The 16,096-nt window shown below is 39.8% G+C and overlaps 1 protein-coding gene across 1 annotated transcript in view; it reads left to right on the forward strand.

The window, feature by feature from the left end:
- The window catches only part of LOC121945994 (dolichyl-diphosphooligosaccharide--protein glycosyltransferase subunit STT3B-like), a 74,457-nt gene that overhangs the window by 23,057 nt on the left and 35,304 nt on the right, over positions 1-16,096 (forward strand). Inside the window, exon 2 of the mRNA XM_042490385.2 lies at positions 15,289-15,397. Coding sequence (XP_042346319.1) covers positions 15,289-15,397 — 109 coding nt within the window. The remainder of the gene's footprint in view (positions 1-15,288; positions 15,398-16,096) is intronic.

Here is a 16,096-nt window from a genome sequence, read left to right on the forward strand (position 1 = left end):
CATATTTGATAGTGTCTCCTGTCCAGGGGAGAGGCTTTTTCAGTGTCTCTCCTCTGGACAGTAGTCAAGGTCTGCAAGCACTTACTGCACTGGGATGATTATGTGTGTACTTTTAACTGTGTTTATTTTCCCAATCTGTTTATCTCCATCTAATTGATTTTTGAGAAAAATCTATTCTCCTCAGGTCTGACTGTACAGCAACAAAATGTGTCTCTTAAGCAACAGAGGCAGCCCCACATGCTGTGATCTGTGAAAAAGAGAGTGAATGCACACAGTGGAGAGAAGAGCAAAAAAATTGGAAGGGGAAAGCAGTCAAACACTACAGGGATCCTCCTGCTCTGTTGGGCTACTTGTCAGGCCCCCTCTCCACTTTGTAATAGAAGTTTCTCCTCTGCTTGGTAGGTTTTTAGATACTTTTCTAAATCAGCTCTGCTCCACTGTGCATTCTGCTCATACACATCCTTTGTCTTTACTCAGACTCTCGAACTTAAAGGCCTCTCTGTTGTGTATGCCGAAATTCATTCACATTCCTATGAAAGGATAATTCTTGTGGTAATCATTGATTCCTTTTTCTCTTCACTGACCTTTACTCTATCGGTCGCCTCGGGTCAGTTTTAATTAATGCAGATTGCAAACAGGGAACACATTTTGACATTTTAGCATTGTTAGCAATTTCAAGTGGGGCTGCAGCTAATCATTATTTTCATTATTGAATGACCTTGCAACAATGTTCTTGATTGCTTTTTTGTTTTTTTTTTGGGGGGGGGGGGGGTAATTGTTTGTCAAATGGCTTGTTTTGTCCAAACAACATCCAACAATGTCAAAAGATACGATATATAATTCACAGACACATAAGACAGAATGACCATTGCAATTAACTGATTATCAAAAAAGTGACGTAACATTTGAGGAGTTATGCGATGAAATAACACCTCTTGTAGCGCCTGTCTGTGTCATAGAGGGCACCGGTTCCTACTGACAAGCCTACAGCCACAGCATCATGTGACCTATAAAAGCCAAAAAAAGTGTTTCCATTGTAATTTTGTGGATTATGGCTTTTTAAAATCACCTGAAAGACAAAAAAAATTTCGATTTTTTTTTTTTTATTGACATGTTTCCATTAACGTATTTCGTATTTGCAATTTCAATCAGCAATTTTAAGGTTAATGGAAACCTGCGTACTTCTGGACAATACCAACAACAGAGGAGAAATGAATACTAAACACACATAGGCAAAGAGTCTCTGCTAAAAAAAAACGCTGCACCTCTTATTGCACCTCATTGCCATTTTGTGTTCTGCATTTAAAAATTAACAATTTATTTAAACCTTTGTCATCTATCTCAGGATAGTTATTTGCAAAATCATCAAAAATAGCGGTGTTGTTGAGCCACCCTTTAGTGATTAGAATACAACTGTGACAGAAAACTGAACAAAGCCATATGGTTTGGGAGGGCCAACGAGATAAAGAATGAGATTAACATGATGAGATGAGGGGAACGGTGGCCACACTGGTACGCTCTTTTTCTTCTGTTTCACATCAGGTTCTGAAATGGACTTGAAATGCGGAGAATCAGACCATGAAATAGGCTACTAACTGGAATGACTTTTGTTGAGTAGGATTTTTGAGGCGTGCTTGGTTTTAGCAAAAAGAGGATCACTGCTCTTGCAAAAAAAAAGTAAAAAGCATCATAATTGTTCATCAGTTGGTTCTGCAGTTGAACTTGTAACCTGCTAATATACGCGTGTGCAGAGCTATTCTCTAGGGTGCTGCAGGTGTATTGTTTTTGCACTAGAGGAGACTTAAAGCACTTGTGCATCCATGGCACTGGTGTGAGCCTCATATCACTTATGGACCTACTTTTCTAGCTCCCCAGATATCTCGCAGCTTCTCATTACAGCTGGCCTTGGGGTAAAATAAAAATGATCCAATTTGCTTCCGTTTTGGGCCTCTTGTACGACCACATGCGATAGCATCATGTCCGTCCCTTTTGTCCCCCCGCTGCTACCTCCCCTCGTCTGTTGCAGGTGATTTAAAGAATGAATGAGGGTCACAACTGTCTGTGGTAATTTTCACAATGATCTCTTATCCTGGTCTGCAGCCTCCCAGGTGCAAACTGAGCAGAAGCTTTAGCAGCTGATTTAGTTTGGAAATTGTTTGATGGGATTTATTTGACTTATGGAAAGTTGTGGGTGAGTTGTGCGACTCTTAGTTCGTACCTTTACTCACCCCTGGGTGTTGTTTTTTAATCAGCCAGTCATAATCGGGCGCAGTCATCCTCATTGTGTCTCCTTGCCTGCCCCCGCTTACCGCAATATTGGATTTGTGGGAGTTTGATGAGACATCATCAGATTTTAATAAATGCTTTTGTGTGAGGTCTCCCTCCTTCCCCCGGCTCTAAACCGGCTTAGTCTTTACTCCCTGGCTCTGATTTCCACGCACCTCCTCGGCTCTACCTCACCAAAAAAAAATGTGGGCTGTGAAAGGAGGTTCATTCTTTACACTCCTTTACTCCGTTTTTCTCTCAGCTGCTTTCTTTCCCTCTCATGCTCTTTTTTTAATTTCTCTCAGAGCATATTATTATATTAGTATCTTCCATTTGAAAGTTGGCATTCAGACATTGCAGGTGCATTTGATGAAAACCAAGCTGTTTGAGCCTGTTTACACCTGATATTAACATGTGTCTTGGTTGATCAGGTCACAAGTGGACAGCCTTTGTCAGTTTTCTTATGCTATATTTAAAATGTTTTAAAAAATAAAATAAATACATTCTTTTTCAACAAAGTTTCAACACTTTTTTTTATTTTTGTTTTTTTTTGTTTTCTTCTTATTTTTTGTTTTGAATATTTTTAGGTAATTTCATGTTACATTTTTACCATTTTAAGTTAACTTCTGGGTCTTGTTAAGTTGCTCATTGCCTTCTTTCCATGTTTTTCAAAGAAATTTAGGCAAGAAATGAGCAAGAAGAAATTTGTAAAAAGTTTAAAGAAAATCACCTGAAATTAACAAAAAAAAAGAAAGAAAAGTAACAGGACAATATTAGGAAATTACCTGAAAAAAGTGCTAAAATAAATTAAAATATATAAATAATAACAATAAAACACTTTCTGTAATCAAATTTAAATATATAGGCCTAGTTATAATAACTATAAATATAGTTATTTTCTCTACTCACCCTCTGCATTTAGTGACTTGGATATTTCATCCAAATAAGACATGTCTTTGCTCACTTACCGCCCGATGAGCTTGTTTTTCTGCTCTGATTCGTCTCTCTCCCCGTCCAAATTTTTGTACCATGGCTTTAATTAAGATCTAGAGAAGCTGGTGTAGCTCCTGGGTTCAGTTCCAGTTCTAAGCGCTGTTGTTTCTTTAATGATACACAGGTGTGAAGACTTGTAATTGATATTTTGTAATAAGCAGCAAAGCCAGTTTACACATTTTTATTGCATTTCCATTTTACTTGGCTGTGGGGTGTTTTGTGCCTTGCTTCTTTTCTTCCTCTAATCCCCAGCCTCAGCTCACACACTCCTTTCTCCACTGGAAAAAAAAAATCCCACTCCTACTCTCTCTCCTTCTGTCTTTCTGTACTCCTCTCTAACTTCACTTCCTACATCCGTTTCTACTAATCTCCTGTTTCCTGTTCTTTCTCATCTCCTTCTCCTCCTTTCTTCTCTCACTGTCGATTTCATCTCAGCTGCAACACTTCTCAAACACAGGAGTCTTCATGGACTGTGAAATTAGGTTTTGCTTAAAATGGGGCCGGCGGAGTTTAGCGATGATGACAGTGATTTAGGGCATTGTTGTTTGCAGTTCCGGACAGATGGAGATGCAGAAGAACAGAGGCATTTCTTTTCTTGTTGGCTCCTGTCTCATCGAGCATTCAGTGACCAGTTACTCAACAGGACTTCTTATAAGCCAGTAAAGGCCAGAGAGGTCAAGAGAAAATACAATTATATTTTCTATCTATTTTACCCTGGGCCTCTGACCCCTGCCCACTCCACTCTGAACATACGGCTCTTCAGCGGTATGAGGCTCAGAATGTTTTGGCCTGCTGCCCTGTGACTCCTGCCTCTGGGCCTGTGATGGTATGAAACGTTGGCTCTTGGTGGTAGCTCAATCTTCCTCTCATGGATAATACAGGCAAACTTGACTTTGATGTCAGTACATCCTCTCCAATATCCGTTTGTCTCATCCTGATCCCGTGCTATGTGAAGAGCTGTTGTTATCAGACAGAGCGTATGGCTATACATTGTTTACTATGTGTGTTGTAATATGGACAAACTGACACACAAATAGAGTTGCAGCAGTCTAGCAGCTTTAAGGTATACTGTTATATGACAGTTGACTGTTATCATACCTTGGACTAGGCGTTGACAGATTATTGGCTTGGCTGATTATGGTTGCTGATATTTGGCATTTTGCAGATTATCTGTATCAGCATTTTATTTTAATGATCACAGATAAAATTAATTAAAAAGTGCAAAGAAAATGTCAGCATAGGAGGATCTTTCTGCATATGATGTTGAAAGTTTCAGTTTTTTACATATGATTTATTTATGAGATTTTCAAGAAATTTTTATACAAAACTTCAAAAACACAAACTTCAAACTTCAAAAACATGTGTAAGGCCATACATGTCCATAAAAGATAGAATTGGCAGAAAACTAGATAAATAATACAGCAAAGCAAGGTTGTTTGTAGAGACATTCATAGAAAAAAGGAACAAGCAGTACAGTCTTAAAAGGTAATCATAAATAATAACTACAAGGACAACAACAACAGCAGGAAATAAGAAACAAAAACAAAGACAAAGACAAGTAAACAGACAAAAAAAAAAAAAAAAAGAAGATAATGAGTGCATGCGTAATCACAAATGCAAAATGACCTGCTCAATGCAGATGTACCACTAGGACTGGAAAAGCAGGGTTAGCAGGCCAGAGGGTTCAAGATGGTGGTACAGTGGCGGGGGGCGCACCACCGATGGGGACAATATTCAACTGAATGGACCTGACATGTTCTAGGAAGGGGAGCCAAATTTTAGAAAATTTAACGTTCGAACCTCGAAGACAGTGTTTTATTTTCTCCAATTTCATAAAAAAAAGGGCGTCTTTTATCCAGTGAGAATGGGAGGGTGGATGGGGGCTCTTCCAATGCATCAGAATTACACGCCTTGCTAGTAGTGTCAAAAAGGCAACAAGTTCAGAAGAGTAGGATGGCAGCGAGTGGTCAAGGGGCAGGACACCAAGCAAGCCAACTAAAGGCGATGGGTGAATATTAACAGATGTGATGGCTGAAAGTGAATCAAAAACAGAATTCCAGAATGCAGACAGAGCAGGACACGACCAAAACATGTGGGTGAGGTCAGCAGGTCCTAGACGACATTTATCACAATTAGGGTCTATGCCAGGGAATATGCGAGATAATTTACTTTTAGACCAGTGGACTCTATGAACTATCTTACACTGTATGACACCATGGCGGGCACAAATAGATGATGTGTGGATGCGTTTCAAAACAGACTGCCAAACATCAGTCTATCTCTATGCCAAGATCCTCAGACCAGGAGGTGCGGAGATTATCAGAGGACTAAGTCTGGCAAGTGAAAAAGGTGTCATATAATTTGGAAATGGTACCTTTAAGGTGAGGATTTATACCAAAAATTGTATCAGACAAAGTCAGAGGCGGGAGAGCAGGAAAGCCAGGAAACCGATTTCGAATGAAGTCTCTGACCTGCAAGTACCTGAAAAAATGGGTCCTTGGAAGGTTGTAAATAGAAACCAATTGATTAAAAGATGCAAAGGTTCCATTGATATAAAGGTGCTTTACAGAAATAATCCCATGATCTTCCCAGGTAGCAAAAGTCCTGTCAGTAATAGAGGGGGGAAATAGAGGGTTGGAATTTATGGGGGTCAATAGGGGTTTTACCTGAGATCCAAAGTGACGTTTAATTTGGGCCCAGATCTTCAGACTATTTTTAACCACAACATTATTGGAATAAGATGATGAGGATAACGTCAATGGGAAGCACAAAAGAGACATCAAAGAAGAAGACCCACACGAAGTGGCTTCCACTTGTAACCATGGCAAGGCTTGATTGTCAATATGGCACCAGTGTAACATGGTCCGAATGTTTGCAGCCCAGTAATAATATAAAAAATTTGGTAATGCTAAACCCCCCATTTCTTTGTTTTTTTGTAAGATGCTCTTTCTGATTCTGGGTGTTTTGTTGTTCCATATAAACTGGGATATAGAGCTATCAAGTGATTGAAAAAAGTGTTTTGGGATTAAGACTGGTAAACATTGAAAAAGATATAGAAACTTAGGGAGAACATTCATTTTTATACAATTTATCCTACCAGCGAGAGATAAAGGTAAGAGAGACCAACGCTGGAGATCTTGAGTCAAATGTACCAGCAAAGGAGTAAAGTTACACTTAAACAAATCTGAGTGGTTCTTAGTTATACAAACACCAAGATATCTAAAGCATTCTGGAGATGCCCTAAATGGCAAATTTGAAAGGGGATATGTTGAAGCAGCATGGTTAATGGGGAAAACTTCACTCTTATTATAGTTTAATTTGTAGCCTGAAATCTGCCCAAACTGTTTCAGCAAAGCTAACACCACAGGGGTTGATCTGTCTGGGTCAGAGATAAACAGTAAGAGGTCGTCAGCATAGAGGGCCACCTTATGTTCCAAGCCCCCTCTTGAGATGCCTACAACCTGACTGGATCTGAGAGCCACTGCTAGTGGTTCGATTGCAATGGCGAACAACAAAGGGGATAATGGACAGCCCTGCCGGGTACCACGATTGAGGGGAAAATAATTAGAATAGTCATTATTAGTCCTAACACAAGCTAAAGGTGATGTATATAGAAGCTTAATCCATGAGATGAATTTACTGCCAAATCCGAACCTTTTTAGTGCAAAAAACAAGTATGACCATTCCACACGGTCGAAAGCTTTCTCCGCGTCCATCGTAATTATCATTTCTGGGCTGTTGGAGGATGAGGGTGAATATAGTATATCAAATACCCGTCTAACATTATGAAAAGAGTGTCTATTCTTTACAAACCCTGTTTGATCTATTGAAATTATTGTTGGCAGAACTGACTCTAGACGTCTTGCCAGCATCTTTGCTAGCAACTTGACATCTGCACAAAGCAAAGAAATAGGGCGGTAATTGCCGCAAAAATTAGGATCTTTATCCTTTTTTAATATAAGAGAAATTATGGCCTGACGCAAAGTGGGGGGAAGTACACCAGATTGTAATGATTCATTAAACATACTCAATAAAAGCGGGGATAATTTGTCAGCAAATGTCTTCAGAAATTCGGTAGGGAAACCATCTGGGCCCGGGCACTTTCCATTCTGCATTGACATTAGAGCACACTTGAGTTCACTAGCTGTGAAAGGTTTATCTAATTCAGAAGATATTTCGGGGTCAATGAAAGGGATATTTAAAGCCTTGAAGAAGTTTTGATATTGTGTCTCGTCAGCTAAACTCTCAGAAGTATACAACACAGAGTAAAAGTCCCTAAAGTAATCATTGATAGATTTAGGATTTATGGTGATACCGTCAGGAGTACTGAGCTGAGTGATGTGCTGTGTTGAGACAGATTGACGGATTTGATGGGCAAGTATTTTACTTGGTTTATCACCAAATTCATAATAATTATGCTGTGTTTTAAGTATAGACTCTGCAGCCTCGTTAGATGCCAGGGTGTCAAACTCTGCCTTTTTTGTGAGCAGTTCTTTGAACAGATCTGCATCAGGCGATTCTGCGCATTTCGTTTGCAGTTCCGATATAGCTCTGGAAAGATCAATACGTTTCTCCATCGTAATCTTGTTCTGGAAGGCAGAGTAGGATATTATTTCACCTCGTAAATAGGCCTTACATGCCTCCCAAATTGTTGAGGCAGAGACATCGGAATTAATATTAGTAGAAACAAAAAGATCAATGCGACTGCTAATACTGTTAATAAAGTCAGTGTCAGTAAGCAGAACAGGATTAAGACGCCAGGGGGATCGTGTTAAGGGTCTACCCGGATAGGAAATGTCAAGTATGACGCCTGCGTGGTCAGATACTACTATAGGGGTGTAAAAGCATGCGCTGACTGAGGACAATAATCTATTATCAATTAGAAAAAGATCAATTCGGGAAAAAGACTTGTGGACAGGTGAAAAAAAGGAGAACTGCTTGGCACTTGGGTTAAAGAAGCGCCAAACATCAGAGACAGCATATTGCTCCATAAATGTCTGGATGGCTTTTGATGATTTAGACAGGGTAGATGCCCTGTTGGATGATCGGTCGAGAGAAGGGTCGAGGCGAAAGTTTCAGTTTTGATTAAACATTTGAAAAAGGTATTTAAACAAAATTTTGTGTTGGGAGTTTTTTATATTGCATATTTGTGCCAAATATCGGTTATTGTTTTCATTTACTACTAATAATCCTTACTGGTATCGGCCCTGAAAAATCAATATTGGTCGACCCCTACCATGTACATTTGCTTATCTACGATATTTAAAAAGAAAAAAAAAAGGAACTGGATGGAGAATCTTACCTTAATTTCAGTTATTTTCAACAGGAAGAATTTTAAATATACTTCCATCAAAAAATGAGTTCCAAGTTTAAATTACAGTATAACGTTTATTCAACCAAATCCTTCTGTTTTCATGCCCTTGGGGGTCATTTTGACTAATAGTAATAATACTGCAGCATTTTCTGAGACTTTTATCGTACCATGAAAATTTCATAGCGTTGCAACCCTATGTATTAATGGTGCAGCTGGATTATGTGCAATAGCAAATAACGCAAATCACTTTTGGGTATTCATTTGTTAATTTTGAGGTAAGCAAAGACTCCACAAATTACCGTCAAGTAAAACAAGAACACATGATGTGTTATGCCTATGCTGTGTTGACGGACCTGCTAAAAACTCTGAATTTAGAGACTGGAAACAGAATGATGCAAAGGGATACATGCGCCTGTAAAAAAAAAAAAAAAATTAAAAAAGCTGGAGCTGTTGTGCAGAAATATTCACTGTAATGTGGATATTAAGACTGTGTGGGTAAAGGCAGTTCAGAAAATGACATTGCTTCACTATAATGTAGCTGTTAAAACCAGGAAAAAACAATATCTAGTTCTATGTCACAATATTAAAATATTATCCAGATATTGCCCCGCCCTATTATAGAGATCCTGTGTGCTGTCAGGTTGGTGATGTGTGTGAAGCATCCCTGTTTTAGAATTTGTTGCTTCTTTGCTGCAGCATCCATATTTGATGCATTTTCATCAGACATGAATGTAAACTGCAAAGTGACTAGTTGATGGAGGCACGCAGGCGAAAGGCAGCAATTCTTGTTGTGTGAATATCAGTGTGCATGTGCATATCCTTTCTATGTGTGTTTGTGTATGTGTGTGTGTGTGTGTGTGTGTATAGCTTTATGTTAGTCTCTTTGATGCCGCCTCCTGTCATCTCCTCACAGTTGTATGTTTATCAGTGCTCCTGTGTCGGTCTCCCACACACACGAGCACCCTGCAGAGGCTGCCGCTACCTTTCCCATGCAAGATAGTGGTACAGTCGGGTCATTAAATGTGACTCGGTTTGGCTGGTCTTTGGCCATCTGCCACAAGTAAAGACGCAACAGAGCAATCTTCAGTGTGTACACAGGGAGGGCAAAGAGTTTGTTATCAGAAATGATAAGCAGGGTGGTGACTCCCAAATCTGAATTTATCCAGTTCTGAACAGTACACCAAAGACATCAAAATATTTATTGCAAAGTGGACTGACTCGTCTCTTAATCTGTCCTAATAGGTGGACGCATTTTTGCTTTTTTGTCCTTTTTGTGGACAGCACTTGTCACCACCTAAATCCCCAACCTCACTATTACACTGCAGCAGTTTAAATTCACCAAAGGGTAATAGCCTAAAGGGCACTACAGTTACTGTCGAGATAAAATGACATATTTGTGCAGGGGAATTTATGCATGCACTTAAAAAGGGAGCAGAGTTTGTTACTTTGTATGCATGAACATATTTAAATTCAGCCCAGAGATAGCAGCCTGCTGCTAGTATTTCTGTGGTGATTAGTCCAAATGATGCTTGCATTTTTATTTTCACTCTCTGCTTGAGTGTCCGCCCCCTGGGGGCCAGGGAATGTGCGACAGTGAGCCCACAAGGGCCTGTGGTGGAATAGATTTACCTTAATTCAATACAGCTTTCAGCTGAATCTCTGGATTATTTACAGACTTTAATTTGTCTAATGATAATTGACTAAGAATGATTAATGTTTTGGCTGCTGCGCTTAGCTTCCCAAGGCAACGTCAGCAAATAAATCCTAATTTGATAAAACGCTTTCCATAATAGGTTTGCTGAGAACCACGAGGGATTTCTGTTCAAATATGACCACATATAACTTGAAGTAGTTTCCCTGTGCATTACTGTACAGGGACAGTCCCCTCAATTTATATAGAAATACATAGAAAAATGTGCTGTTTTTTAACTCTGTGAAGCTCCTTTAGTTCTGAAAGGTAATATTTTTTATGTTTTGCGCAGTTGCGAAGTTAATCACTTCTGCAAACACAAATTACACCATAACTTTCATAATTTCCTCATATCTGAAGTACCATTTTTCCCAAGGCCTGCACTCTGAAGTTCTCACGTAGTTTCATACCCTATAGGGGTGTCTTGATCAGGCTTTTCAGGGCCAGTAATGATCAATGACTCTATATTTTTGGAATGGGCCTGATGTTTTACTGATCTATTGGTTTTTGGCCCCCTTCTATTCCACACTCTGCCATCCTAGCACCTTTATTTTGTAGTTGCCATCAATTCCATAAGCCATTTGACTTGCTAACTCCCATCTTGATTCCCAAAATCTTTTAGTTTTGAAGTTGCAAAGATTGCTCAAGGGCCACAAACAAAAAACTTAAGCTCGAACTTGGGTATTAATTTCCTGGATTACACTTTCAAATAAGCATGTAAAACTTATACACACAAAAGAGAATCCTCCACAAATCTTCTTCCATTTAGAAACCAACTATTTGAGCTTTCAGCACGAGGAACCCATTTATATGGCTTACCTACTAAAGTGATCCCATCACAAGTCCTGCAGGGGTTAACAGCACAGCTTGGCGACGATGTGTTCCTATACAAGAGCATAACCTGCCTCAGATGCCTTTGCAATGGAGATCATGCAGTTGAGCCACTATTTAAGGAACATTTAATTATTTGCATTTATTTGGTAGGTGATTAGATGTTCTTATCTGCAATGGAAAAAAAAACACAAGCTAAGTCTCATATGTGCTCTATTATCTTATTTCCCTTAATAAATTCACCAACCTATAATTTGCTGGCATAAGTTTCAGAGTACAAAAGGGTTCATAAATGAGGACCAGCAATATATTCAAATTCACCAGCCTCTGATGGAATTTACCAGCATTTGTTTGGCAGTTAGAGTCAATTTCATGTCTTTGTTTGGCTCAAGAAAGGCTAGTTAGCCTGTTACTGCACATGAAAAGAGCTTCCCTGTGTTTTAATGAGTTGGGTCCCGTGGGTGAGACAGAATTTAGCTTGGTCTGAGAGCCAGGCTGGAAAAGGTTTAAGAGCCCATCACCCAGAGAGTTAAGTTTGGGCGGTGAGTGTTTCTTCTGTCCACCAGCTGGCTGAACACTTTAGATACTGCCGGCTTTTCTGGGACTGAGAGGAAAACGAAAAAAGCATTTTGTCAATACAGGCAGGCATCAGCACCAGAGATGCAATGAATTGTGTGTGTGTTTGTGTGTGCAGGCACCTCTCTCTCTCTCTTTTTTTCAGTCAAATAACTCCAGCCTCAGAGTGAGCATGAACACCCTTGCTCTCAATCTAGCACTCGCTCCTTAGGGGGCTGAGCAAGCCATATGCTGCAATCCCTCCATCAAAATCCTGTTTTTCATGGAGGGACACTTTCTATTGAGTGCTTAATACTTTTGAAAAGCTCAGGGGACAAGCAGACTAACTGCTGCGTATCAGCACAGTCTCTATCTTTAAGGCGGGGGGCTGGATGCAGGATTTGTACAATTGCGGCACTCGATCTACCAGGCCCGTCTAATTATAGACAAGAGTGGAGTTGTTCCTCTCAAAGTCTCGTTGGCTGTAAACAACTTGAGATAGAAGGCCGACACAAGGCTGAAGAAGAATGAGAAGGTAGAGTGTGAGGAAGGACGAGCAAATAGAGCCGCTGGAGAGTTATTTTCCCAGTGATTTTTGGTCTTTGTTTCTTTTTTGTGTGTCTAAGAGAAAATGCGAATAAAACCTTGTGTCTATGCTGAGGTTGCAGTCGTCTGTGGAAGTTTGGACGAGTTTGTGCCAGTTTCACAACAATCTGTCAATTACCGCGGACTGGTTTTTAAGTAGTTCACTGCATTTCTCTGATTCCTAGTCCTCCTGTAGACCTGACTTGACATGATGTGACCTAAATGAAAAGGCCTAAATGTTTTAAGGCTCTCACCAGACTGGACCTTTCAGTCAGATACAGCACAAACCTCTGTACTGCCGGTTTCCTAAGGAACTCTCAACAGCTTGAATGCTGAGCTACAGCTAGTTTCTTTCTGTAGTATTCCATTATATATTGTAGTTAGATAAAGTTCTCACCTGCAGATATAAACATGGCAGTACTATTAACTAGGGGTGTAAATCACAATGCATGGTTGTATAGTTTCTTTGGACAATAGTACAATATCTGCTGATATCACAAACTCTGCCACAATGCAGTTTTAATTTGATTCAATTCAGGGCCCTGCAGTCAATATGAGACCATATCAATAAATATCCTAAATGTTATTTTCTTGGCTCCTTCCCATTATCTTCCTGGCAGTATGCTGCTAGCACTTTTTGAATGTATAGAAAGAAGGTGTGCTCGGACGGAATGGGGATACAGATGTGCCATGGGAATTTCAAAATAAAGGTGTACCTTAAAGATGGCAATATGTGTTGATGTTTTCACTTTGCATCAGTGATACTGGATTCTTGGGTTTTAAATTGATACATCGGTCCAGATTGACTTTTATTATGAACCATTTTCAACATGTCTCTTGTCACATCTACAGTATGTAAATTTGCAAATCCTAGGATGCCGAAGGAGTGACCACCATTGTCTGCTTTCCTTTGCCCCTGTCTATGGTACCTCCAGCTAGTAGCTTCTTGCTAGCTGCGGCCCTGACTTTAAGGGCACCTCTATCTCTTCCTTTTTCATGCCTGCTGTAACTGCAGCCTTAGTGTCTTTCAGTTTGCTGTTAGAAGCTATCTTACAGTTCTTACTGTTGAGAGATTTCATCAGTTTCATCTCTCCGGTATTACAGTCAAATCCTTTCCCTACTTTGACTTTGTTGTGACTTAGTCATAACTTTAAGCTTTGCTCGTAGCTTGGACTTTGAAGTTTCTTTTGTTGTGTCTTTTGAGTTCTGCAACTTTCAAATTTTGTCGAGTGCTTTAAGTTAAAGCTTGTTTGATGTCAACATTTGCTCAACCTGCTCAGTTGGTGCATTGTGTTTGTCCTTTTCATACTTGTTAATGCTGCGAAAGTGAAATGAGTTAAAGTAACTTGGCCCACCTACAACAGGTCAGCTGAGCTGCTGTGTTTGCTGTCTTGTTGCTCAGCAATTTACCATGTAAGAAAAATGCATTTCAATTTTTAACTTTAGGGCTAAAGGCATGTTTATATGCAAATGTGAACTTGTGGGCTGCTGTTGGTTACCTAAATGACTTAGTAATCTGAATAACACCGACTTTTACCTTGAGCTGCTGGCCTTGAAAACCTTGATAAAATATGAAAAACTCAACTACAATGTTAACACTGAAACACAAAGTATGCCCACTGAGTTATACTATCAGTCCTCTGCTTCTAGGTTGGCTGCACAAAATGAAATTGTACTGTTTTCTGTTTTCTTTTAGAGGTATCAAAAGAGTCTTTAATGCCCAGTTCAACTTCAGTAATTGAAGTTTTATCATATGCATTTTTGCTCTTTAGTTTCTGTCTATTTCATGTTTACACCAAATATTGCATGACGTAAAGAAGTGTCAAGTGGAAGTTACATTGAACACAAAGTTACACATTCATTCGACAGTACTGGTGACTGTCACCCTGCATCACGAGTGCTACATGGACCTGCAGGGTCATTTTTCATGTCGTGGTGACTGGCATGAAGTCGTGCAGCACCTCCTTGATTTTCCTTAGGTGTCGCAAAGAGCTCACCAAGGAATACTGATTATGACTCCGATGTCATGAAGAATGACAAACTGGCAGAAACAGGCTAGGATGAAGAGAGGTGTCTTGCACTGGGTTAGGGTTTTAAAAATGCTCAAGAGGATTGTTTTCTTCACAGCTCACAATCACAAGATCTAGTGTGTTGCTTGGTGGCTTTGAAATTAATGCTATAATCCCACATTTCCTTTCAAATATTTTTGCTGTTTGTTTTGCCTCCACACAACAAGCAAACCACACTAGAGTCCTCTTGCAAATGAACAATAGGCAAAAACTGGTAAAAACTGTCAGGGGCCTCCATAAGCTGTCACTTTAACCTGCTGACTCCAGCATACAACAAAATTGAACTCCTTGCTCAATCCTCCCAACCCAACTCTATTTATTTATTTATTTAGTTAGTTACTAAGTTAGTTGTCTTTTTCGGTTTTTGCTAAGTTTTGGTTAAATTGTTTTTATAACTCTGCTCTTGCGATAGCTGTCACTGGAGGTATTATTTTTTGGGCCGTCTGTCTGTCTGTCCCATTCTTATGAACGCAAAAGCACAGAAATACAACATAATTTTTTCAAATTTGCCACAAATGGACTCAACTATGTGTGTGTATGTGTGTTTTTTACAACCTCTTGACTTGGGATGTTATAGTTACAACAGGAGGAGAAATAAGACACTACTAAAACTTATCACAATAAAAAAAAAAAAAAAAAGCCCGCCAGACTAAACTGGTAAACACAATGAGTTCATTTGAAACATACAAAAATATTAGGGTGCAAAACCAAAAATGTACTCAAAAAATGTGTAGATTAAAATATCTAAGAACATAATCAAACTCATACGAGCTGAATATGGACAAATTTGCTTTAAATCAGTTTTGATTCCTTTTACCTTGGAGGTTGATTGGTCTAATTGACATTGTGTGATTGTTTTGGAAAATTTAAAGCCAGAGTCAGGCTTACTCACTTCAGTGAAACACTAATGTCCTCTCTCGCTGCTGTGTTTTGGTGGTGTGCCCTGTCTGACTGCACTTCTCTCTGCCTATGTCCTTTTGTTGCAGGTTCAACTACAGGTCGACTCACCATCTCACCACCAATGGCTTCTATGAGTTCCTCAACTGGTTTGATGAAAGAGCCTGGTACCCTCTGGGTAGGATAGTAGGGGGCACGGTGAGTGTTTCTCACGCAGTTAGTGTGTGCGTGTATGTGTGTTTGTTTGTGTGTGTGTGTGTGTGTCTGAGGGTATTCAACTTAGGAGGCTGAGGAAGGATGTGCTTGTGTGTGTGTGTGTGTGTGTGTGTGTGTGTGTGTGTGTGTGTGTGTGTGTGTGTGTGTGTGTGTGTGTGTGTGTGTGTGTGTGTGTGTTCCTTCTGCCTCAGCACCATCCTTTCTTTGTCCTTATTTCTCCAGAGCCACATTACTGTGTCAACTGTGATGGATCTTCAATCATCCTGTTAAACTCACTCTCAGCTGCACATCTTCCACACTCTTTCACACACTCAGTGAGCATATCTGGATGGTTAAACAGCTCCCGGGGGGGAAGGCAGGGAGTTAGCAGGAAGCGCTCATACCACACATAAAGTAGATCTGTCTTCATAATAGCCAGAGGACAGAGACTGGGGTCACTTTTAACACGTCATTACACTACAACTCATCTCTGAATGCTTATCTCCTTCTCCTCCTCTTTATTTACAGCCCTCTGTGTGATCTCTCAGTATGGGCTGGTGAGGGGAGCGCTGACTGTTGCGGGCTAATTTGTCCCCCAGAATTCACTTTATGTTCACATTAGCTGACAAAACAACAACTTAAAGTTTGTTGTTTTGTCTTTGAAGTAACCCTTTTACATCACATCACTGGAGAGAAATAAAG

This window comes from Plectropomus leopardus, chromosome 11 (genome assembly GCF_026936395.1).
Source record: "Plectropomus leopardus strain MGB_pleo_1.0 chromosome 11, ASM2693639v1, whole genome shotgun sequence".
Taxonomy (NCBI): Eukaryota; Metazoa; Chordata; class Actinopteri; order Perciformes; family Serranidae; genus Plectropomus; species Plectropomus leopardus.